Consider the following 26,226-nt stretch of genomic DNA (forward strand, 5'->3'; position numbering starts at 1 on the left):
ACTGCGACCCATCCTTGCCAGGTTCTCACTGGCATTGGCACTAGTAAGAATCAGAGATGTCTCTGCAACAAGCAACCCAACTGCCACAGAAGGCAATGTGTCCTTTGGGGCACAGCCTTAAGCAGCTTTCTGCACATCTGGAAGGAACACAATTTCAGAGCAGTCTTGTAACGTCCCCGTGTTTATTTTAAATAATTATGCCAGCTTAGTATCTGATGTCTAAATCAATGGCTTCTACTCGGTGAGAAATAAACACAGTGAAAGAAATCTCTGCATGATTAGATCCACCTGCTGAGAAGCCTGCGCAAACGCCATTGTGTTCTGAGCAGCTCAGCAAAGCAGGACAGAAAATTTACGTTAAGCAAATCTTCTGCAAGGGAAAACTTTCAGCATCAGCATTTAGAAACTGTATGTTGAATTAAGAGAGAGAGATATCATAAATACGACCCTTTTCCAAATCAGTATACTCTAACAAAACCACTCCTGAGAACGTAATGCATTCAAGACAACGACTGAAACTCTTGCAGATTTGAAACAATACCACAGCAAGATTACTTTTTCTCCTCAGACACTATAGTTCATTTATCACCAGGGAGTCGCCCACAGAAACACAATGAAGTGAGGGAAAAAGTCGAAAAGCAAGCAAGCAGCTTTCTCACATTCCCATCCCCCAGAGTATCCCCAGGTCTTGGCTGAACGCAGAGTAAACCCAGCTTGCTCCACAGTGCACTCTCCATATAGGAGACAGCACATTGTTTATCTCACCAGTGAGGAGAATACGGGTAGAGATGAAAGACAGAACTATCTTGCTTTGAAACAGCATATGAAGTTCTGGGCCCTGGGCCTTGTTTCATGCATTTCCTAATCAATCCAGAAGATATTTGGGACGGGATCTTGGCGTGCCACCCAGACACCCTCCATAGCGAGCAGGAGGCACTGCTCCAAGCAGCAGATATCTGTATTAAGTACAGCTGAAGGCAGAATGCGTTTGCAAAGCAGCAGGACTGCAGAGCTAATCCCAGGTCTGAGCCGAAATCTGAACGCAGGTCACAAACTTGGTCTTTTTATGCCCTATAAGACTTCAAGTTTATAATCAACTGAGCCATAGCATAACCTCCAGCCAGTGTGGAGCCACATCTTTTATCCACGAAGAAGACTATTTTCCTAAATGACATAAAAATTGCTTTCTGTTTCCAGCCTGTTACAGCACTGGAGCAAATCTCCTCCCTCGGCTCCCATCACTCACAGTCCATGCAAAGCTGTACAGTGTGGGTCTGCTTAGCTAGAAGCCACTTCCAAAGAAACACAAAGTTCCACGAGCAACTTACAGCGACAGAAATCCTCTCTTCAAACAATCGCAGATCGACCAGCAAACTACCAGTGGCTGGGACCCAACCTTCCCAGCCAGCCTGACATGTGCAAGCAGACCTGGCAGGTCTGACCATCCCTTCCAGCAGCACCCAGGCAGATGGGCTGTGGTGCTCAGGGTGACTGATGTGACGTGTACAAGCTCTGGCAAAGGCCAGGAGATACGTATCTGGAGATTGCTTCACCCAATTGCCTTGCAAGTTGTTTCCTGTGGAGTGCATTTGACACTATTCAAGCAGCCGTGTTGATCCAACAACAAAATCTTGGGATAACCACAGTGCTCCAAGGCTCATATTTAGGCTTCTTTGCCTAAAGGCCTACTTGGATAAAGCCAAAAGATTTCACCCTTTGAGGAGGATGGTTAGGAATTAATTGATGCTACATTAATAGAAGCAGTTGATTACTTATATACACACACACACGTACACATGCATGTATATATGTATTTCTGAATGCGGATTTATCTCAGAACATATGCCCACTATCAATGCATTAAACAAATGCAGCCACATCTGAGAGCAGCTTTTGCTGTTACACAAATGACACAAGGAGCACAGCAAAGCCAGGTGGGAATTTAAGAGAAGCACAGGCACCAGCTCTACATCTCCTGCCTGAATCTCAGCAGCTTTCCCATTTCAACAGATCTCAGAAGGGTTTGCACATCCAAAGATCGCCTGCATCTTTAAAAATGGGGAAGGCCAGCCGAGTTTGGATCCATTAGGATTGGACTCAACCTTCCCCTGTTATTGAATTAATCAGACCTATGTATATTTAAACATCACTAGCTGAAGAAGTGGAGCACAATCAGGATGCTCTCTCCCAGATGGCTGGGGATAAACACAACGGCACTTCTGATCCACAGTATAAACAGCAGGATAACACCAGCGCATGGCAGTTGTGAGTTTGGCTCCTTCTCAGATAGGAGAGCAAGAAAATTCTGCTAAATCCAGCAGAACTAGCACTTCTGCTTAGACAGGCAGACATAATTTACATGCCTACTTCCCTCTTGCTGCTTTGGAAAGAATGGTAGTGCCTGCTCCCTGGAGATTTTGACAAGCTATACAGACTATTCTCTCTCTGAACATTTATTTTGATATTTATTTTTGAATATCAACAAATAACAACACTGGTTGAAGGCAAACTTCTGCCTGCCATAGCACAGACAGTGAGGCTGTGTTGGAACAAACAGCAGTGTTTCAGCATCTTAACTCCAAAACCAAATCTGGACTGGATGGGCACCTCTACACCCAGTGTGCTCTCAGTCCCTGAACAGTGATCTAATTCCAATTATTTCCATAGTTCACACTAGAAGTGCACTGTCTATTTCAAATATCCTTCATATACATAAGCTGCATTTTTAGTCACATGCTAATTTTAGAATCATAGAATGGCCTGGGTTGAAAAGGATCTCAAAGGTCTAGTTTCAACCCCCTGCTGTGTGCGGGATCACCAACAGCGGACCAGGCTGCCCAGAGCCACATCCAACCTGTTCCGGTGTTAAATGTAGGCAGGACTCAGCACAGAGGTTCTGCCATTCTTATCCTCTCCTGTGAGCACCAGACACAAATCCATGAGCCCATTGCGATACTACAGCTGTATCCATCCACGCTTTTTCCATGAGCTTACTGGCATTAAACCTTCCTTCTGCATTTAAGCCTCTCTTCCCCACCTTCCCTTTTGATCTCCATTCTCCCTTGTATAATTATAATGATAATTACAGTACAGCATAGAACTGTTACAATTTCCATTGCAACACCTCCACAGAAAAGGTGACTTCTGAATGCTGTTTGGTTGGGGATATTTTTGGCTTATTTACTTTTAAATTTTTTCCCCTAAATATAACTCCTGCTATGTTCAAAGGCAACAACCCATAAGAAACTGTAGCAGGGTGTGACTTGGTATCTGGGCCCTGTTGGCCTCAAAACATTTCCTTCATCTGTCTGGTTGATGTTGTAAACCGAAATCCTCAAGCGTATGAAGTGCTTGGCAAAGCAATGCTTCTAGCCAACAAGGCCGTATTTTCTTGGAGAGAGCTGATGGTCACAGCTGGACATCTTGGCTGGAGAACGGCCTGTATTTGGTCTGATAGGAAAATCTCATAGATGTCTAAATATAGGAAAGCACTGAAAGAGCAAGAGGAGCTGCTTGTTGCTCTCCTCTGATGATCAATGCTACATTAACGTTGACTTGATTTTCTAGGGCTCCTCTTGTGTCAGTGTCATCTTTTAACATGCGTGGTAAAAGACACCCGGGGCTAATGCAAGTGTTCTACTGCACAAAGCACAGACTTGAGAGTTCAATCTTGGACACACAGATGTATAAATATAGCACAAAAGAGACCAAGTCGTAGCCTGTCTTGGAAAAAGAAGATCAAATTGGGAACTTGAAAGGGAATTGCTCTTCACGAGGAAGTTCTGTTAAGCAGTGTTTTTTTGGCACAAATGCACTAAACAATATCATTTTGCAAATGTGAAATTCCCTGGCAGGAAGCACACGCTTCATGTGAACTCCTGCCCAGACAATTCCAGGGAAAAGAGAACAGCAAAACCCCATGTCTGCACCTCCTCATGGCTTCAGCATTCCAACAAAGACATGACCAGAAAGAAACCATTCACATCCAGCCCGACAGCACGGGCTGTCATGCACCCTTGGCTCCTACCCACTGCCAATGGTGTTAACCAACTCCTCAAAGATTGCAGGACTCAGTCCCATGTCAGTGAGAATTATGCATCTACAGGACTGGGCGAGTTCCCAACACAGCGTGTGCTTGGGCTGCAGGATGGATTTCCAGGGCCGCCAGCAGAGCCTGTCAGGGCTGACTGATGGGTGGCTGAGGGGAGCCAGCAGTGGAATATGGGACCCTCTGCCCCACTTAAGCAACAACTGAAGTTGTTGGCAGAGTTCTCCTGCAGAAGACATGCTGGGGAGAAGGGAAGTGGAAAAGGAGAGCGACCTCCATGATTTGGCATTTACTCTCAGTTCCCCCTTATAATTCATTGTGTCACAGAAGCATACAGTTGCCCACGCAAGCCTGCAGCTCCATCCAGTTCATCTTGTATTTCACAGACATCTGTTCATCATTTCACACACAAAGCACACCTCTGAAAGCCAAAGGAAACGCTGTCTGTGCAGAAGGCCTTTACACTGGGATGTGCAGAAGCCCAGTTGCTTCATGCTTCTGCAGATATCCTTGGAGGCTGCCAAGGTTCCATGGAGACTGCTCTGAGACCACCGAATTCAAGAAGACAAAGCACCCAAAGGCAGCTGCTCACCGTGGCACACAACTTCCAGTATTATGTGAGAGGGCAGAATTTTACTGAATTTAACAGAATTCTTCTGCCTCCAGACCTTTGTATTTTGCTCATCAGATTAATAAACAACAGCTTATACAATATTCCAGCATGCAACACCTCCCCACCCCCACCCCAAATAGAAAAATCAGATGCAGAAAACTTACTTTTCTGGGCTTAACTTTGTCTTGTAAGTCGTACTGGCCTATTCCTTTATAACTTATTCCAAGCCACCAAGGGATTCCTTGTTTATCCTGAAAAAAGAAGCCTGCATGAACCAAGAGCTACTTAAGAAGTAAGCAATTCCAAGATGCCAGCTTGTTTCATTCTGAGACAAGTACAGGTAGGTAAGGAAGAAGGACGATTTTTGCAAACAAATTGATGTGAAGTGGATTGCTAAAGTGAATGTTCAAACTTTTTTCCATTGCCTTCTCAGGCAGAGGTAAGAAACTATGCGGTGGTTGTGCAAAGTGGACAAAAAAGCAAGAGCACTGCTGCAACAAATGAGTGTCACTCCTTGCAAGAGGTGGCAGTGATAGGGATATGGGACAGAAAAAAAACTGTGGCCAGTGACTGCATCCATGAAGCTCAAGCATGAAGAACAGTGCAAACCATCAGCTTCTCAGGTACCACTGTCATGGCCACAACTGAAAGTAGGGAGACGTCACCCCTGCTGAGCTCCTCTGCAAGAAAACATGTTTGTCCAGCCTCTACAAATCTACATCTACAAATGGGAATAAATGTTGCATTTTCATCACTCTCCAAAAATACCATTCTATATACAGCTTTACTCCACTTTACATATGCACCCACTGATCACCTAGAAGCTGTCTTTTCTACTTTTTTTTTTTTAATTAGAAAAGTCTCTGCAGCAAACATTAATTACTTCAAATCTAGAAGTGATATCCAGTTTAGTTAAGCTGATACAAATTTAGCTCCTGATAGAACCACAGAAGGTTTTGAATGGAGGTTCCTCTCTGTCTTCTTCAGCACAATGTTTTGCTGCTCTCTGAAACCACTCTAAAAATAACACTGAAGAGGCATAAAGTAAAAAGGTTGGAAAACATGGGGTTTAATTCCTGATAGGAGGGTACTGAATCATCAAATTGCTCCTTTAGGAATGTAATCACATGTAATAAGCTAAGCAATCACATTATCTATGGACATTTACTAACCTTTACTCCATAGTAATGGACACCATATGTTGGCAAAGCTTCTACCACTCTCATGTACCTGTAGACAGATTTATAGCTTATCAGATTAATTTTTCTAGAGGAAATGATATCTATTAACATATTTTTTTTTCACACATACATTCAGGACATGTCATTTATCATTTGCATATTGCGAAAGCTGTAATGATTTAATGCCTATGTCTATAAAGAAAAAAACCTATCACCCAGGCTCAAGCAAGATGTGGTATTCTGGCCCACATAAAATGAATGGGAGATTTCTCATACAACAAAGCATTCAATCTCTTATCAGAAATTCAGAGAACAGAAAGCAAAGCTTCCAGTTCTGCACTGAACTTATAAGCCTTCGGGAAATATCTGCCTCTAATTACTTCATGATGGTGCTTTGGTAAAAATGGATAGACTCCAAATGAAATTGTTTAGGCAGTTGTACAATTGTTTCACAATGCAATGCAGACAATCACTGAACAGATAATTTTTTTCTCTGTTCCTGTTGAAAGAAGCCCCTGAACTACTGAGACAGAGCTGCAGGCACTGAGCTATGTGACAAAGCCTGCAAGTTGTCTGCAGCACGTGGCTATGGAAGTCTTCTCAACCTTCTTGGTGATCCTGCAAGATCTTGTTTTTTGAGAACTACATTCTGAGTATTTGAACAAAGATGTCCTTGTCTTCCTTACAGAACATAAGATATGGTTTTCCCTTAGAGTTTGGTGTGAAAGTTAAGTGACAGCAAGCAGGGTACAGAGAAAGAGCTATGAATGGAGTCCAAGTTGTTTCTTCTACATGGGAGGTATTTGATAGAAGAAACTTGTCACGGGTTTCCTCACCTGGAAAATATCACTCCATAAAAGATAATTCCAATAAGATACAAAAAATGAAGTTTGCAAGCAACAAGGACCAAAAGAGTCATCTCAGGAGAAGAGAAACAATAAGCATTGACTTGTAAAGATGATGCTTTTAAGTGCCATACTCACTGAACAATGGCTTGTCCTCTGGTCAGACCTTTTATTTGTGTATAATGTTCAATGACTCTATCCTCACTGCAAAACAGGCACAAAAACCAACTTAGAGGCTCACCGACTTTTCCACATATGACAGCACGTGCTGACATTTAGCTGCCCGCTCAGCATGCAGAGAAGTGCCCCTCTGTGCATTTCTCACTCTAGCTTACATTCTATTTCTTACCCATTTCTTTCCCACTCTTCACTAAGCAGCACGGAGCTGCATCTTAATCCCCACCATCGCATGCTGCGTTCTGGGCTAATTAACAAACCATTTCAGATCTGCTGCAGATGCTGCTGCAGAAGAATGGTACTAATTGTACGAACTCATTTCATGTTCTAAAGAACCAAAGCTTCAGGGGCCGGTTAGTGTTCCATATGTAAGGCAGAGGTTTTTCACTCTAGTGCATTTTTTCACCTGGCATTTCATAGATGAAGACCTATAGATTTGTCAGCAATGGCATTTCCACTTTTTTTCTCTGCTATATACTTAAACATCTTGTTTTAAGCAGAACATGAAATATGCACTTAAGTGTCAGACACCTAAACACAAAGAAAAACCCAACAGTATTCATTCTGAAAAATAAATCACAACAGAGGACCAGCACGCGTGAAAATGCTTCAAGTATACATCGAGCCTGAAAAATGAAATAAATGAGCAAGTCAAACCCAAATAAAGGGCACGAATCACAAGGAAACAATATTGTTGATTCATTCCAAGTGCTGTTTCCTTCATGGCACATTCGTGCCACACAGAACTGATCTTGCCTTTCTGTTTCCAGTTATTCTACTTCGTCTTCTCCCTTGGTCTGTTGAGGAGCATGAGAGTGGCTGGGTGGGCACTTGGCACCAGCCAAGGTCAGTACATCACAGAGGCTCTGCTGCTTGTTGGTTGAAAAGGTGTCCTTTCCAAACACAGACTTGGCTGGGGTTCAGATTAGCTCTTTCTAATGTGTGGTACCCCGCTTACTCCGATTCATTAACGTGATTGAACTTCCAGTGAGGGATTTGCATCGGCTCTTGTGCAATTCATAACCTTCTAAAACTGGAAATGCTTGAACACAAGTGATTAACTTGAAGTCCTTTATAACACAGGCTGAGAATTGTAAAAACAGTTTGCAAGGCTGTCTAAGAGCAGTCCTGTCATTGCCATCCACAGTGAAGATTTACATTTAAATTGAATTAAACAGCTCACCAGTAAGCAAGCGACGGATGTTCCTGCAGTGTCTTGGTGGGAAAGACAGGCAGCGTCTTCAAGTCTTTCCGTGTGTTTTCATCACTAAAAGCAAAAAAGGCACAGAGTCACTGCTGGTGAATCACAGATACAAATCATCAGTTTCAGTAACAGGAAAAGGCTGCATGTGCACCCCAAGAATGGTGCATTGCCCCATATCAGGCCATCATAGCAACGTAACTCTATCTGCCCTCTCACATGACAGTGATGTATGTGGTGTCATGCAAGCTCCTGTTGTAACTCATTATACAGACACGTGATTATGGAGTCAGCCAGGCCACTGTGGCAAGAGTGTGGTATCAATATTTATTTTGCACACACTTGCTTTGTTTGCTGAGTAGGGAATGAGCACTCAACAGCTGCAGGAGGAAAGCTTTCACCCAAAGGCAATGCTTGCAGTGCTATTTTTGCTCTATCTTTAGCTGAAGTCCTCCCCAAGAGACAACAAATTCCAGCATGGTATTTGTCAGATCTGAGAGTTTAACACTGATCTGATTCACAACAAAGGATTTCAGTTCATACACTATGAAATATTTCTACCGAAAGGAGTTTTTCTGGGCTTCATATTGAGCAGAAAGTTCAAATATTTTGGACTTCTGGCCCAGCCTGGAACAAAATGAAGTTTTTGAAGTATGCGAATGCCATTTGTCACAAAAGCAACAACAACAACAAGAACTAGCAAATTATTTTAAAACCTATTAGTAGGCACCAGCAAAATGGTTATTATTTTCTCTTTTCATGCTCCGCTAATTAATCAGCTGAAAGTTGCACGCCTCATTTCTGCAGGATTTCTGCATGCCTTTGCAGCAGCATGAACAAGCACGAACACGACTGCTCTGAGAAAAGAATGCAGTCAAGTTCATCAGCATCTGCCTCAGCTTCAGCAGCCAGGTTTTCCTTGAAGGTGGTTCCCCACTCGTGAGATGTTTCCATCAGATTTAAGCATTACAGATTTTCTCTGAGCTGCATCACCCGCTCTCCCCTCCTTGCAAGCACCTGTAGGGCAGCTGCAGCATGGGAGCTGCTCTGTGGGATGCAGGAGGCGATGGAGGTGCAGCAAACCACTCACATCTCCAGTCTCGTGGTGGATATCACAAGGAAGGCGAAGCAAGTGAAAGCTTTTTGGCTAATCGCCCTCCAAGCTCCTCCCCCAGCCCTGACAGTGTGCCTCAACCCTAAGAGGGACCACCTCTGGGGATGAAGAAACAGTTCAATCAGCGGCCTCCTTATTCTGCAGTGTCTTTGATGAAGTTGCCAAAAAGAGGTCAATTAGCATGCAGGAGCTGTTGTTACTGAGCTTTTCAGCCAGCAAAGCCAGGAATATGCACTTTCTTTCTTTTTTTCCTTCAAACTGGCAAGCACCCAACTGCCATGAACAGGGACATCTGGGCAGAAAATCAGGATCTCTTCTCTCAGCACTTATACAGCCAATGCTCACACAAGCAGAGTAGTTTTGTTCACCCCTTAAAAGTCTACTGATGGGATCAAGATGCTATATGGTGTCCCAGCTTGTAGATTACCAGGGCTTTGTAGGGACATGTGAATCCTCCTGGTTCCTCAGGAACCAGAGCCAAAACAAAAAACTACCCCAAAATGAGCAAAAAAAGTCCCACAAAGTCCTGAGCAACCTATTCTGATCTCATAGCTGACCCTTCTCAGAGCAGGAGGCTGGGCTACATGACCTCCTGAGCCCCCTTCCAACTTCACTCACAGACTCAGGGTAATTAATTATTAAAATAAAGATTTCCTGCTTTTCTAAAGCTTGACTTATAATTGCAATGGCTGCATTAAGAGTCAGGGCTGGCAGGGAAATAGTGAAGGAGGAGAAGGTTTCACAAGGAAGCAATAACAAAATAGCTCATTTTTACCAAACAAAAGGACTGTTCCTCTAAATATAGATTCTCAACCCCCTGCTATTCATAAGCAGAGGTTTAATAGTAGATCTTTAAGTTCTCTGTTCAGAAATTTCATTGCCAGCCAAAACAAGGGCTGAAGTACTGAAATACTGATGAAAACGATGCTGGAGGTCAGCAGCACCCTCATCATATACTGCAGAAATGTCACTAGATCTGGCAGCTGTGTACAGAAATGCCACATCGTGTCCCACATGTTGGAACACACTGTGACTAAGGTGCTGCCATCACTTATGTGATGCAAGGTGGGGTTCACCCCTGCAGCATCGAGCCAGAACCATGGACCCTGGGGCAGCTCAGTAGCAAGCAGAGTCCAGGAAGTTGTGACAACTTTTAGAAAGGCTGGAACTCCTCTGTTCTTCTGCCAATCTATGAATGAAATCCAGTTTCTTGAAATAGCAGAGAATACACTTCTTTTAAGAGGCAAAGTTGGTGCTTAGGACTTTTCTTGCTAAAGGGATGCAGTCTCCTGTCTGGTTGATCTTGTAGACCTGTGCTCTGTTCCCTATCAAAATGGATTTATGAGGCCCAATAGTCTATGAGAAGCATAACTGTAAGATTAAACATGAAACAGTCCTAGAAAAAAAGTGAAAGATCTGGAGAAAAGGGCACAGGATCTTTGTGTGCTGAATGCCTCTGAAGCACCCTGGCACTGCAGCACAGATCTGCTGACTGCACGCAAAAGGATTAGCATCTAGGATGATTCACAGCTTCACAGATAATAAAAGCCTCAGACATCTTCCTTCCTTCAAGAGAGTTCATTATCACTCCATCTGCAGAGAGGAGACCAAGCACGTCTCCCCTTGACCCTTAGGATCACTTTCCCAAGCCCTCTTGGACCCAGCCGCTCCTCAGAGGTGACAAGTGCAGATAGGAGCGACAGGTTGAATTATTACCTGTTCCTGTTTAGTTTCAGCACAACCACCAGATGACCCAGACATTGCAGAACAGACACTCCAAGCCCCAGATGTCCTACCCAACCCACTGTCCAACCAAACAGATGGTGCTCCTGCTGTGGACATGGGCAAAGGTAGTGGTTCTCCTCAGAGCAGCAGGCCTGGCTGTTGGGACCACAAAGCCTACTTGTGCTCCATCTGACCAAGGGGTTCTTGGCTGGTGGGTCGTGGCATGAATCCAATGCATAAAGAGCCCAAAGTCAACAGGACTGAACATTTTTGGCAAAAGGTTTGTTTGTTTCCCAGGAGAGGAATCTAGGAGAACACTTATCTGAAGTATTTTTTCCACTATGGAGAAGAATTAAAGAACGGACCCTTTCCTTCCCACGATGTACAGGGGAGATTTCTCCCCAGCAGCTATTGAGCAGAACTTGGACTGATCATAAACATCTACATCAGAACCTCCTCACACTGATCCTTGCCTCTCAATCTTGGTATTCTGTTTAATTTTCCACTCATCAATGTCAGCTCTATACAGACTGAAGGGCAGCTTGCCTCCAGAATAACCAGTCACAGCATTTAGCCACGTGCCATAATATGAATAGAAGTTCCTGTGTCCAACTGATCTCTAGCAGTAAACCAGTACCAATGCCATGTGCTTCCTATAGTCTATTAGACTTCCCAAGACATTTTAGACATCCTTCTAAAAGCTCACCAGAAACCTAAGGGACCACATCATGCCACTGGGGCATCCTCTGCTGAAAGCACATAACTGAACACTGAAAAAGACATTTATGCTCCCTGAAAGTGCATCTTCACAGCTTGTAATCATGTGATACAACACTCCCTGCCAAGCAAAGATTTACAGATCTATGCTAATTAAGACCATTTGTTAATGGCTGCACACACTTTCCCTCATTCCCACTGTCACAAACAGTTTATGCCTGTTGCTAATGCAGTAATTCAAGATAATAGACGTAGATGTAACAAGATGTGGTTAATGAGATTAGCATAAAATGTAAAGAGCAATAGCCACACCCACAGCAGCAAAAGCAATATTGTTGGACTACAGCATAAAGTTAATCAACCCACATCTACTTTGTGAACATTTATACCTCGATAAGGACAGGACTTCAGACAACTTTTTCACTGACTAAAGTGACAGCAGGTGTGTGTCTCTGCTGAACTGTGTTGACAACACTTTTCAAGGTAGCCCTTGAAACCCCATTTATTACTGGGGAAAGTTCATTGTATGGTGATTTTCCTCTGTTCTTGAAGCCTCTTATCCTTGCGTAAACACTTGTTCTTATTCTTCAGCATGATCATTAGCAAGTTATTCCTGGGTTCTTATTTCACATTTGCTTATTCTAATAGTGGATTTTGGCTATACTGTTGGTGGAATTTAGAATGGCCTTGTTCATAGAAAACACTGACCATCTTCACAAATTAACCTGAAAAGCACATCAAAAATCAGCAGCTAGTTTTCAGAATCACATGCAAGATAAAGAGTTTCCTTCTTACTCTGCTCAAGTTGCTTAGAGCTAGTGATATAACTCTGTATCACAATATATATATAAATGATTATATGACTATATGTAAACGGTGATATAAATAAATGCTCTACACGTACATGAACAGCCCATGCTACTGGTTCTACAGCAGCCAGTGTCCAATCCAACACCTACCTGGCATCACCAAGGTCTCCAACTTGTTCCCCTCCATATGACCTGAGATGAGAGGCAGCAACATGGGCTACCGTCACCACAAGGCAGTGGGACTCCTTTAGCAGCAGGTGCATTTTTTGTAGGTTTTTGTTATGTTTTAAAGCAAACAGAAAGGAAGAGTGGGATGCCTTGCATGCTCCAGTGGAGGTGGGTCAGCCTCCCAAGATACTACAAGGAACAGGTGTGAGAAGGAAGCAGCAAAGCAAGAGGGGAAAAAAAAAAATGAGCAGGGTTAAAAGTGCAAGAGAAAAAAAGGGGGAAGACACAGCAGAGAAGGTAAGGGGAGAGACGATTGATTTAGCAGCTTTTGAGTATGTCACAGCAGCAGGATCTTGGCAGCAGGATTTTGAAAAGCACTCCCTGACAAATGCTCCTTTGTGACAAATGCCAGACGTTTCCCATCATTTCCCAGCCTTTCAGTTTATGGTCTGCTGGCACACTCAAGAAAGTTATTTTTCCACTGAAGGACAACTGGGACCCAGAATGCCTGTGCACATAGGGCTCCCATCTGCAGGGGCAGCCAGAGCCCAGTGTCCCCTGGCCAGCAGGGAGCTCTACCATGCAGGGCTGCAGTTTGCCACTTGAATACCAGATAAGAACTGCCTGCTCAGAAAGGTATTTGAAGAAGCATTTATAAGAGCCTTCCAAGCCTCATACACGAAAAGCAACACGATAAAGAGTGCAGACGGCTTTTTCAACACCAGGCAAATGCTTGAGGCTTGCTGCACATCTCTGCTGCAGCCACGCTGCTGGCCCAGGGATTTCCATGCTATGCTGCAACACCAGCTTCACCTTTAGTGTCTGACTTCCAGTTCCAGCCTTCAGGCTAGTTTCTCAGCTTCCTGAGCCCTGCTTGACCCTCTGAAAAAGCGGCACCTGTTCATTGCTGGGGGTTTGGTGACCTAGCCACTGGCCTCTGAAAGATGGAACAGGAACGTTGTAGAAAAACAATCTTTTGCATCAGCTATACACACGTACATCTGTCTCTCTCTTGGGAGGTTGGACCCAATGATCTCTGGAGGTCCCTTCCAACCCCTACAATTCTGTGATTCTGTGATTCTCTGAGGACATAAGAGATCAGGCAAGAGAGTGAGATGCTCCCAGATTTTCATTGGCACCATTTAGATTCCCCTTTTGCAGGGGCCATTTCCTTGGTTTTGAAGATAAAACCCTTTGGTGTTTGAGCCCTCTGGGGCACATTGCCACTGGTCAGTCCCATATCCACACATAGAAAGCTGCTCAGCTGCATCAGCAGTGCATGTCTGTAGGATTTCTCTGTCAAATCTGACAAAGCAGGATGGCTCTGCTTTAGCTGGGATTCACTGCAAAGCAAAATATGACCATTCACTGCTGCTACAACACTTGAAGGATCCCCAGCTCTGCCTCACAACGACTGGCTGTTATTCCTAATGCTCACGCTCTCTCTTCCTGTTCGCACAGCAGTCAGATTAGCCACATTAATTGTGGCTTTTTAACATGTCTGAGTGCAGCAGCAAAGTTTACAGCCTGTTATCACAGCTCTGCCTGCTGATATAGAGATACAGGCAACCACAAGAAAAATAAAATATCCATGTAACAATGAAGGCCTGACAAGTCTGCAAAAGCAAGAGGCTGTAGCTGAAAAGCTGTCGTCTCATTTCCTCTAGGCACAGAACACGCACCACTGAGTACATCCCAGCCATCACAAGGGAGGAAAAAACAAATGAGGATTTTCTCTCTGTCTTTTTGTCCAGAGTCAGCACAGAGCCTGGACTAGGGCTAGAACTGCCTTACATGAAAAGGGGGAATAAAAAAAGGGCTGTCAAGGGAGACTCGCATATGAATGAAAACACAACAATCTCTTTGCTGCCCCTCCAGAAAGTGTACCAACATCATGTACATAAAGATACTTTATTTACCATTTCTGTAACCATTAGAGCTACTTTGCCATGTGCAAGCAGCAAACCCCAAGAGACCAGATTGTTGAATTACTTGAAGTATGCTCTTTTTTCCTATATCTCGTTTTTTACTCAGCATTTCTGCACCTAATTCATGCCAATTCATTTGCTGCATAAGCACACTGTACTAATTCCTCAGAAGCCCTTCATTTCTTCTTCTTTTTTTTTTTTCCTCCAAGTATCCTATTAAAAATAAAACTAAATTGACATCATTGCAGAAATGGCATAAGCTTTGGTTTGCCCTGAACTTTACGAATCTACAAGCAGTACCAATAGAAGAAACCTGCTGCTGAAATAACCAAAATAGAGTTAATGGTTCACAAGCAAGCTCCCAGTGAGGTATTTAAAGGAGAAATGCACAGAGAGTGGAGTCACAGCCAAAAGGCAAAATACACAGTGACTCACTCAGCAAACAAGAAGCCACGGAGCAAAGTGAGTGCACGCACAAGAGCAGAATGCTCAGCACTGATTTCTCAGCTGCATGGACATGATCAACTGGGAACAGTGGGCTGTGCTGGAGAAAGCCTCTGTAAATACCATTGCAGAGGCATTTAAAATATGCAATTAAGAAAATCCCAACTAAATTGAATGGGTGTCTATGACAGGCACCAGATCACCTTGAGAGTGAATCCTGCTGGTTGTGTATTCACCCACCAGTACAGCCCATACCCTGCTGGGAAGGACACACTGGGGCTGACAGAGGCATAAGGACTGTGCTCAGCCCTCAGTCACTGCTGACACCAACACCTGGGCTCCTCCCTGGGCTAAGCACCATTTGGATCCACTATGAGACCTCTCAGACCTCTCCAGGATGCAAACAGGCAAGTAGGGGATGTGCTGCAGATCTGCGCTTTGCTTTGAACCAAGCTCAGACCACATGGAGCTCTGGCCATTTGAACATGGTGAGGTTTCTGAAAATAGGCTGGGCAAGCTGGAACCAGCAGCCCTCAGTGTGTCCTCTCCTAGAGCTGGGCTGCTTTGCAGGCCAGCATTGCAGCTAGCAGGTGCTACAAGTCACAGAGCTGGTAGCTTTATCCAGGCAGCTCCTTCCTAGCACTGTCCACACCATTATTTCCATGCTCTTGTGCACCAACGTTCCCCTGTTTATTTGGCAGAATAACTATCCTCCCAAGCAAACACTACCCAAAATTTAAGAGGGAGCGCTCACTCTTAATTAGGATTGTTGACACCAGTTTTCTGCCCCTAGACTAAGCACTTATTCTGTTCCTTAATGAAGTTTGTCACTGTGGGAGCTCCTGAGCCAGTTCCCCTGTGGCTGCAGCGTGGGAGCCTATCTTGCACACAAACCTCTTCCTGTTGCAGGCTGCATTTATCACTCACATACCGATAAATCCCAGTGTCTCACACATGTCAGCTATCAGGAATTCATTATTTAGTCTGTGTTATGTTACACCAGGCAGGAGTTATCTTTGCAGCCCACAGGCCAGAATCAAAACCGAATGTGTCAGCTATTTAAAGAAAATGGAAGCCCTCCTCCAGCAACTTCATTAACCTCCAGGGAGCAGGGCTGGGTTTCAGGCCTGGAAGTGTTACCGTGGAAAACACGGTTCAAAATTATCAGAAAAACACTGTTTAAAAGCTACTTGCTCAATACATTTTCATTTGATGTTAATAGACTTTTTTTTCCTCCCCCCTCTGACACTGGAATAACAGTGCAGCATTTTTAGGATTGTCAATAACACTGGTTATAAACTCTATTATCAAGCTACAAAGGAACACTGTATTCTATTACTATTTCTGAGGGCAAACAGTCCGTAAACTAAGCATAAGTGAATCATTTATTTCTCAAAGAGACAAGACTTCATATTACAGAGCATTAACATGGCAAATAATCACCAGCCTGGTAACTGTTCTGGTTAGGTCTCTTGCAATCTAAAATTCCTAAAATAAATAACAAGCAGCTTTTTATTTTCCCTCTCCAAAATTCAAACATGTCAGAAGCTGCAACTTGAATTTCATTCTCTTAAAAATCCTCAAAGTTTAAAATTCCAAGATTTTTTTAAAAATCAGAGAATCATTTGAACTGGGAGGGACTGTTAAAGGCCATCTGGTCCAACTCCCCAACAAGGAACAGGGACTCTGAAGCTTGATCTGGCCACCTTGGAGAAACCAGAGCGATCCCAGAAGATGTGCACTGGGCATGCCACAGGTGGCATTCTGAAGTCTGTACTGAACAGGACAAAGCTTTTTTTTTTTTTAAATCAATGTCTTCAAAGCTAACATCTTTTCCAAGTGGGACTGGTGCGTCTTGTGTCATTCAATGCCAAAGCACACGTGTCTGTCCCAAGAAGACCCACTGCATGTCACCTGCAAGGGCTGAGCCCTGGGATGCTCACACTGTCAGTGCCACTTGGCTGTGGGGTGACATCCATAGAAGCCAGTGGCTGTTACTGTCTCCAAGTGCCCACATGTCAGGTTTGCTCGCTGAAAATGAACAGATTTCCAAGGAATGCGCTCACTCACTGAGCACGAGAAGAGGGCGGGCAGCCTGTGGGAGATTACTGTGCTCTTCCTGCAAAGCCTTATCTGAGGAAGGGGTTACGGCAGAGCTGTGGGAGTTTATGGTGCCCTGGTACTGGCCTGCATATTCCCACCTGGAGCCAGCAAGAGAGATGTGCCCCCAACAAAAGCTCCTCATGAGGCAGGCAGAGATCACCAGCGCTGTCCAGACTGGCCCATTTTTAACTGACAGAGAGGTAATCTCCAGGACTTGAGGCAATTCTGCACTAATCCTACATTAAAAAAATTAATCACGGCATTCTCACGTAAGCAGAAATGGTGCAAGATCCACATTCCAGAAAGTGATTCAAAATGGAATTGCCAAACGATAGGCAACACGGAGCACTTCAACCCCAGGCACCATAATGGGAGGCAGCCTCTGCGCAGAGAGCAGAAAGGCTGCAGGATGGCGCTGGTGGGTTTGCTGGGCCATCAGCCACTCAGCATCTTCACAACACACTGGTAATGAAGCCAGCACTTTAATATCAGTGGTCCAAATGACACTTGTGCTATGTAAAATCAAATTCCTTCATTCTGATGTGTGGGACAGCTGGCCATGCTCACTTGATATGGAGGCGTAACTTTTTTTTTTTAATACAGTGAAAGCAATTGCTGCAGCTTAGGATCTTTTGCAAAAGGCAACTGTTTGGAGAAGGAAATCAATCTTGTAGCACACCTCTTGCCTCCCATGTTCTTTAAATACTTTGGAAGGTAACAACAGGCAGTCCACGCCTTCCAACCTGTCTGATGAGGCATGCAAAATAACCACGTACACAGTTCTTGCGCTTGTGAAGCAATACTTACAAACCTATTTATTGCAAACGATAAGGAGTCAGAACTAAGTTCAAACTGCACAAGGGAGGTTTTAACTACAAAGGCAGTTTTAAACCTTAAACCTCTTTTCCTGAGGGCTTGTACCAGGCTAAGAGAGCCTATGCCACCAGGGCTGCAACTTAGCAAGTTGCTTCTAGTCAAGTGAGCTGTGTGATGTGAGTTCCCTGGTTATATGCCCTTACATTGAGGGATGCTGCAGGAAATCAGGCAAGATGAGCAGTCTCATTGGGGTGAAGGGCAGCACATTGTGGCTATAAGCAATATCCTGTGGGTCACAAAGCCGGTCTGCAGTGTGAATAGGAACAGAAGTATCTGTACAAGCAGCCCATCCAGCTGATCTTAGTCACAAGGGCATCTCTTCCTCTTTGCAGGCGTGACAGCACACCAACAAAAAGCAAAGAGGTCTGTGATGAGCTTTACAAAGCGTGCCCTTCCACACAAGGGGGAATGGCACCAGGGCCAGAACAGAGCTGGCACTGACGCTGTGCACTGGAAGAGCAGCAGAGAATACCTCTGCTGGGGGTTTTGGCATCAGGCACAACTCATATCCTGCATTTAGGAGGTAGCCCCTCACTGGACATTTTCCAAATGTGTCTGTTGCAGCAGGAAAGCTGCTGCAGCAAGAGCATAACATCCTACTGCATGGAAACTCAGCAAATGGTAAAACATTAACGCGACCAATGCCAACCTTTTGAATTTGTTTGCTCAGCAGGCCGTTCCTAATTGAAGGTCCTTTCCCTGGGCTCCAAGAGCTCTGAGTGCAACCTCAGCTCCCCCCACAGCTCCCAGTGCTGCTATCCAAACCAGTGCACGGAGGCGACCAGGCAGAAAGAAATTTCCAAGGGCAAACACTCTCTTCGTGTGCAGCCCCAGTGCAGCACAAGTGCTGGGTCAGGTGTGGGCTGAGGGAGGCCTGGGGGCAGCTGCAGAAGAAAGAGGCTCATTGACCTCAGGCAGGCAGCTGGCAGCTCCATGTCCCCCACAAGTGCTGTGGGTGGGCACGGTCTGCAGCACCAAGCATGGGCTGGCTGAGAGCAAAGGGCAGCAGCTCCCCGTCCCACTCAGGCATGCACTTGATGGGAGGGGAGCAAAGAAGGATGGCCTGCAAAATTGTTTTGATTCTGAGCCTGTTCACCAAAGGACTCACCCTGCAGTTAGATTTTATCCAGTCTAGCGGTGCATTTTGCTTTCTTCAGCCGCTGCTCTCAGTTGGACTTTACCCCTCATTTCTGATTGTTTGAAATACAATGCAAACCAACCAAAACACATCCATCAAGCCCATTAGTATTAGAAAGGAAAAATGTTATTACCTGGAATAGTCCCCTTTAGCTTCCTACAATTGAAAAACAGTGACAGAATTAAAACATGATCTCTTCAAAAGTCCTCGATTTTCCCAGTATTGTTTGCTTCCCCACTCCCACAGCTTTTTGGCTGGATCCCGACCTCAGCCACATTCACACAGAGCCCAGAGGCTGCCTGCATGCAGCACTCAGGAACAGAGCTTGGCCCTTCATGCTTCCAGCTGTAGATTATCCACCTACACCGTAAATAAAATGTGCTTCTACAAACGGGATGAATTTCAAGATCCACATCCAATGTCAATTTTGCTGCCCAATAAGTGAAATACAGTTCTCTCTCTGATTGTCCAAGCTGAAGGTCAGCTCTAAGAGCAGGTCAGACTTCTGGGAGGAATTGTGCTCTTGGAAGCAGCTCAAGCAGATCAGCTTTGCTGAGCATTTCATAATGGGGGTAGGAGTTGAGCAGGGAGGACGAACATTTAAAAGGTAGATATTTATTTCACAGGAAGTGGTAAATAACCAAACTTGAAGTCTGAGGACAGCACAGTGAAGAGGAAAAAAATAACATGAAGTAACAAAGGTATAAAACATATGCTCTGAAAACTTCAAACATAGCACAGCAAACTTCAGCTGCAGTACTATGCTCTTCTCAGATATCCAGCATATATTTAAATTAGAAGATTAAGTGATAAATTGGATGTAAATCTGCCAAAATAGATTACTTCCCTTGATGAGCTTTTCCTTTTCCATTCTCTCCACCAAGTTAAAACTGCTCAGATGCCTATTTCTTTCACTAGCCTACAAAGAAAATAACAACTCCAGAGACTACAAACAACAAACGCTACATGATTTTGTCCTCGTGGCATGGAGGAAAATGCAGGAAAATAAACCCGGCAAGGCAGCACACAGCTGAACTAACAAGTCAGGGGGCTGCCCCGTGCCAAAGCAGCGCCGATACCAGAAAGTCACCGCGCACCAACACGCAAAGAGCAGCTTACCTGCAGGACCAGGGCTGCCAACTTGAAGACCGTCTCACTTTCGACTTCGATCTGCCCCTGTGCACGGAAAGAGCAGAAGGTGAGCGCTGGGAGCCGTCCTGTCCCCACAGAGCACAGCGGAGTGCCGGTCCTGCCTGGCTGCCAGCACAGCTGGGTGGGAGCCCGACTCTGTCCCAGCCCTCCACCCGCCACTCCCGCCTGGGAAGCGTTTCTCCTCCTTTCGTGAGCACTCTGTGTGTACACAGACACACGCAGTCCGTTTCCACCTCCCCCCGGCTCCTCTCCCACCCCCTTTTTTCTTAACATCGCACGTTGTCTTTCTGAAGCTTTGTCACATTGCACACACCCAGGCAGGTACCTGATCCCGCACGCTTCGAAACACACTACAAACTTGCCATGAACCAGAGGAATTTATGGCTTTAAGCATGCCATTTCCCTGGGGCAGAGACCTCAGCTCTTCGCTTTGATGGTGGTACGCACACCCATGATGCTAGATAAATGATAGTTATTAATCGCGAGGTGAGTATAACTAATTTTCTTTTACCACACACAGCCTGGAGATCTGACAGTTCCTGCAAGTACACATGCAATGCTCAAAGAGACTCCATGGACTTCTACCCTCCAAATCTCCATTCTTGACCCCCCTCCAATATCAGGCAGAGTCCTGTCCTGAAAGTCAGTGACTTCAAAGCTGAAGTTGACAATAAATGCTAAAAATCAAAACCACACCAAGATCTTTTTCTCTTTCTTTCTTCATTTTTTTTCCTTTTGCTTGCAACCTTCAGTGCAGTCTTCCCAAGACAGTGTTTTACAAGGAGAAATCATTTTGGTTCCATAGCGGGACCAGCAGTAAGACTGGAAGAGTCATGAACCTGCGTGTCAACTCTCAGGTGGTCAAAGCCACTCTTGATACCTACTGCAAACTACATGTAAAGGACAAAACTTCCCCCCAGGAGCCATCCCTTGCATTTTTGTGCAAAGATTTGTTCTTGTTAACCATCTGCAAGAGAAGACAGTGGACACAATGTCCCGTTCCACCGAGACCTCAGCACATTCTCCTGTCCCCGGAATTCAAAGGCTGAATGAGGGACAAAGCTGAAATAGTGCCCAAACCATTGCAGCAGGAAGATCTACAGACTTACCCAGATACAGAGAAATGACATCTCTAAACATACGGGGCACATCTGGAACTTGGGCTAATTTATCACAGCTGCAGGTCTGGCCCACAGAGACTGAATTCAGAAGTGAACAAACAAATAATTCAATTTTCATGGAAAGGAAGCTTTTTGCCAGCTTTGTCAATAAAACATTCCAGCAGCAGCGCTCCCCCGGGCGGCTCCACCAGGGCAGACTGGGAGGAATTTCCCCTTCCCAACAGGTGTGGCAACAGCTATGCAGAAGTGGCCTCCAAAGCATTCCCAGACATTTCATTAGAAGAGGAGGGGCACATCACAAAGTAGAAAGGAAAAAAAGCTTCAGATTCTTCCTTCCTTCCCTCAGATCTCTTTAATGTTGATGCTTGAGAGAAAAGGCAAGGTTTGAAGCCCCATCTTCATGTAGGTGCAATTTTAAGGCACTTTGTTACTTCCAGGTCTGCATCAGGTTAGTCTTTGTCATGCACATCTGTGCTGCCTTCTCTAGCTTAAATTACATCTGCTCCAACAGCCTCTGAATATCTCCATGGCAGGAGGAGGGGACATCAGGTCATCCCAGCACCAGCACGTGGGGAACTCAGACATGAGGAAAGTCATCACCCAGAAAGCTCTGCTGAGCAGGAAAGACAAGCTCTATTTCAGCAAAGCTGTTTCTGGACCACAAAATCAGGGAAAACAGGGCCAGAAGGGTCCTTAAAAGCTCAGCAAGGTCACCTCCCTACCCTGGGGCAGAATCAGCTACATGGGGCTCATTGCCTTCATGCTACAAATTCATGGAGAGACTTAACTATCCAAACGCAATTCTCACATCAAAGGCTCTCTCTCTTTGTTGCAGGCTCCAAGGAAAACTCTGCAGCATTTGGGCGAGTCACTTCAGCATTAAGTCCCTGCTGACCCACAGCAATAGGTGCTGCTGGCATCACAACACTGTTTGGGACTTAATAACCCAACACCCCTTCACTTTTTATCTTCAAAGCACATCCTGAACATCAACTAATTAGCAATAGTAATTATGGGACTGCTCTTACGTGTTGATTTACTCAGTCCTAAATACAAGCTTTAGGAAGCTCTGGTCACTTCAGCAGGCTGCTATGGCATTTTGATGAACGCTGAAAGTGAACTCATAAACCACCTCATTTAGGGATTTAATGGGCTGAATGGGACTGCCTTCTTCAGGAGTTTCAGTCTTTGCTTTCCTGGTGAGGCTTTTGCAGTGATGATGCCCTTGCTTACAGGTGCATTGGCAGCTGTGTTCAGGTAAGAAGATGCTCCCTGGCCTGATTTTCACAGGGACTAAAGTCAAACAAAAGATGGACACAGAGGTGAAGGTACCACCTGAGGTCAGGCTGTAGTTAAGCAACAGGGAGGGAATTTTAAGCAAAGGATTCCACCAAAGCCCAGCACAGTCTTTATCTAACAGAGTAATGCTGCATAAATGTCAGTCTCTTGGACGATTCTCTTTAAGTCTGAAATTATTTTCCATCATAATATAACCTTATTTGCCATCTGGTTCAACAATTGACCATTGCTGTAATATTATCCAGCCCTGGGCTGTCAAGGTGTTGGGACAGCCTTTGACTGGATGCAAATCCATATTGCAGTACATATCACTCATACAGGAGTGTAGGACCAGGGCTCTCTCCACTCTCAGACAATACTTCAATTTGGTAACAATCCTTCTGCCCCAAGGCTGGCGAGCAGGGGTCTCTGTTTTAGCATTGCTTTAACAGCAAGGTCCAATTTCAAAAATGGAAGAATGGCTGTAAGAAAGCTTCATTTGCAAAACCTGCAATTGGCAGGGTAATTCCAGCACAGGTTTCTGTGAGTAGGCGGGGGCCCTGGGAGCCAGGTCAGCAAAGACTCTCATGGCCATGTGTTTTAGATGAAGATGGAAGGTTTTCCTAGATGTATCCCAAGTGGGAACAAGGTCACTAGCACGAGGTTAAGCAGATGCATGTAATTCAGACAATGGAATCTGAGTCTTATACCTTTTAGATGTAAATAAGTCTAAACAGAATAGAGGGTGCAGCTCCAGGGAAGGGATGAAATTGATATTTTTCCATTAGAGTTTGCATAGGGAGCAATCATTTTAACTAAGGAGACAATTTCATCCCCCTATGTGTCTCACTGAAAGCCACTGGCTTATCTAAAAACTGCATTTAGTCCAGAGGATTCAGGTAGCTTTTGTCATTCTGACAAATATCAGAATAAAATGCTGCAGCAGATGTCCAGGAGTGACAGTGACAATACTGCAGGAACACAGAAGCACTGCAGCAACTAGCAAAGATCTGCCCCTGCCTTCAGTGTCCAGGTGCAGAACTGAGCCCCTGTTTCAGGCAGGAGCTCAAGCCCTTTCCTGCACAGAAACAAACCTATAAATGTGATAAAAATCACAAGGCTTAGCTGTGAATAGAGCAGCACACCATCGTTAAACACAGCATCAACAAGAGTTGACTGTCAGAGATGCAAGCCTGAAACCCTGAAGAAAATACAGAATAAGAATGGCAATAGCCAGATGAGCATTCACTGTGCTAAGTCTTTAGATTCCTTAAAGCAGTTTTCAAATAAAATAAAATAAAATAAAATAAAATAAAATAAAATAAAATAAAATAAAATAAGCAACACAGGAACTGCCATCTCTAACTCTTCAGAACCAGAGCAATGAAAAGTTTCTTCTGAGCACACGCAACCTCCAGAGTTTAAAGACTGACAGCAGAAACATTTCACATGGAAACGTGAAGATTAAAATATTGAAGAACTCCTTCCCTCAAACCAACCTCTTTAAAAATTCGTATCAACCAAATACGGCCCCCAAAAAAATCCACATTAGGATCAAATAGCCTCAAGACACTTACAGTATTGAAGGTAATTACCTGTGATTTCTGACAGGTGATTAAAAAAGGAGAGAAAGAAGGGGGCAATTAAAGGGAAATGAGGGAACCAAACATCTGCAGGAGCGTGTTGAGATTGAGGACAGCAATTAGCTGGGTGTGGGCTCAGCACAGGTGAACAAAGCCGCACCAACTCTGTGCTCTCACCCAGCACCACCACAAATTCCCCCAGCCCCCAGCACTCCCAGACGTGTCCCCAGAGTCCCATGCTGCAAGGCCAGGTCCCTGCAGAGGATAAAGATTCCAGGCTTTCCAGCACTTATGGCTTATTTAGGAGCACAGGCAGCAGCAAAGATGCCTGCACTGCCGGGATGGGGCCGTCGCCCACAACCTGTTGCACCACACCATCAGCAGCTCTGCAGTAAGTAGGTCAGCGAGCTCAACAACGTGCTCTTTCAGAGTGGTGCTCTCGGTTACACCAAGGAGACACAATGGCAGCAAGAGAATGCCCCTCCAACTTACTTGAAAGTGATCCCTCCAGGGCCTGTTCTGATCTCAGCACTTGCACCCGTGTCCCCATCCCAGCTGCACTGCCTGTGGTTCACGATGCCCCACAGAGCACCCCATCCCCATCCCATCCCCTCCTGTAGCTCCAAACCTTGCTGGTCTCCTCAATGCATTCTTGGCAGGAGCTGTGAGGCTCAGAGGCTGTGGCCAATGCAGCCAAACAAAAGCTACGTCACCGCTGCCCTGTATCACCTCACAGCAAGCCAGAGCTTCAGGTTTCTCTGTTACACCCTTTATTTTGCTGCCCTTGCCAACCATCCTCATCTCCTTTTTCTGTGTTTTGTACCTCAGCCAAAGCTCAGATGAAGCTGCTCAGCTGCTTTGAGACTTATCTGCATAGTTCAGCACAAGGTCCCCATCGTATAATGCTGCTTCTCCCCCCTCTCCCCCCTCCCACCCCAACATGAACACAGCGTAGAAGTTAAAAGCAAAGAACAGGGGAAGGACACAAATACTTCTCTGTAAGCCAGGATACATGGCAAGCATCATTAGGCTTAGCATATAACCAGATTCTTTCACTTTCCTACCACAGTGCCACAGCAAGATACCCAACACATAGACACAAGAACAGGCTAAGCTGTCAAAACAGCTTCACCCTATGGCCAGAAGATCAAAAGTGCAGAACTCTGTCACAGTTAATGCTGATAGTTAGGCTCAGAGGAGATGACTGACAAGAGATGCAAGGTATGAAGCTCCGGCTGCAAACCAGCTCAGCCCTCAAGTGCAATGGGCTGGGCCCAGCTACAGTTAGGACAGGAGCTACACCTCCCCCACCAAAAGCCTCAACAACTTTCCAGGGCATCATTGCCATCTGCAGCAGGCAGCCTTGGGCTGACCTCCACCACCATGCAGGCCCTCAACTACACCCATCCCATGGCCAGCACCTCCCCAGGCCACCAGTGAGGCTCAGCAGGACGTGTCATGGGGTACCACTGAGTGGGGAGCTTCCATGGAGATCTGCCAGTTGACCTGGGTGTCCCAAGAGTCAAGGACAGTCAGTCACACTGCATTCACTGACATGTCTGTGCTCCACCTTCATCTGCTGATGCACCACTGGGGGCTCAGAGCACAGCCTGGAAGGCAGAAAAGCAAAGGCCAGCTGGTTCTGCTGGTCTTCACCCTGCGCCTCACACCTGCCATCCTCAGGAGCAGAATGACAAACAGACAGCGTGTTTTAATAGACTTGGCTCAGATCAGACTATACAGTGTTACAAAGCTGCATTGGGAACACTCCCCTCTCCCCAGGGATAGGGTAGAATTAAGAAATATCCGTTATAAAACTTTCAAGAGCTATCTAATATACAGCCACTTTGCTCTCTCTGAGCTGAAAGCCAGCCAGACGTCATGCTCACACCAGGGGTCTGCTTCAACAGCTCTTCTCTCTTAAGCTCTGGGCTTCAGGCTGCCAAGTGCTCACAAGCATCGTTGTTCATGAAGCCAGCATGGTTACAGACTCCACCAAAAACTT

The 26,226-nt window shown here is 45.2% G+C and overlaps 1 protein-coding gene across 10 annotated transcripts in view; it reads right to left on the reverse strand.

Annotated features, from left to right (window-relative positions):
* Window positions 1-26,226, reverse strand: part of FRMD4B (FERM domain containing 4B) — a 106,281-nt gene that overhangs the window by 17,238 nt on the left and 62,817 nt on the right. For 8 of the 10 annotated variants that reach the window (XM_048957176.1, XM_048957179.1, XM_048957181.1 and 5 more), the window contains exons 6-11: window positions 20,207-20,263; window positions 19,221-19,243; window positions 8,048-8,131; window positions 6,826-6,891; window positions 5,834-5,891; window positions 4,826-4,912 (exon numbers count right to left, since the gene is read on the reverse strand). In XM_048957176.1, coding sequence (XP_048813133.1) covers window positions 4,826-4,912; window positions 5,834-5,891; window positions 6,826-6,891; window positions 8,048-8,131; window positions 19,221-19,243; window positions 20,207-20,263 — 375 coding nt within the window. Of the gene's footprint in view, window positions 1-4,825; window positions 4,913-5,833; window positions 5,892-6,825; window positions 6,892-8,047; window positions 8,132-19,220; window positions 19,244-20,206; window positions 20,528-26,226 lie in introns of those variants that run through there. The other 2 variants (XM_048957183.1, XM_048957184.1) reach the window with 2 other exon arrangements.

The sequence above is a fragment of the Lagopus muta genome, chromosome 11, assembly GCF_023343835.1.
Source record: "Lagopus muta isolate bLagMut1 chromosome 11, bLagMut1 primary, whole genome shotgun sequence".
Classification (NCBI taxonomy): Eukaryota; Metazoa; Chordata; class Aves; order Galliformes; family Phasianidae; genus Lagopus; species Lagopus muta.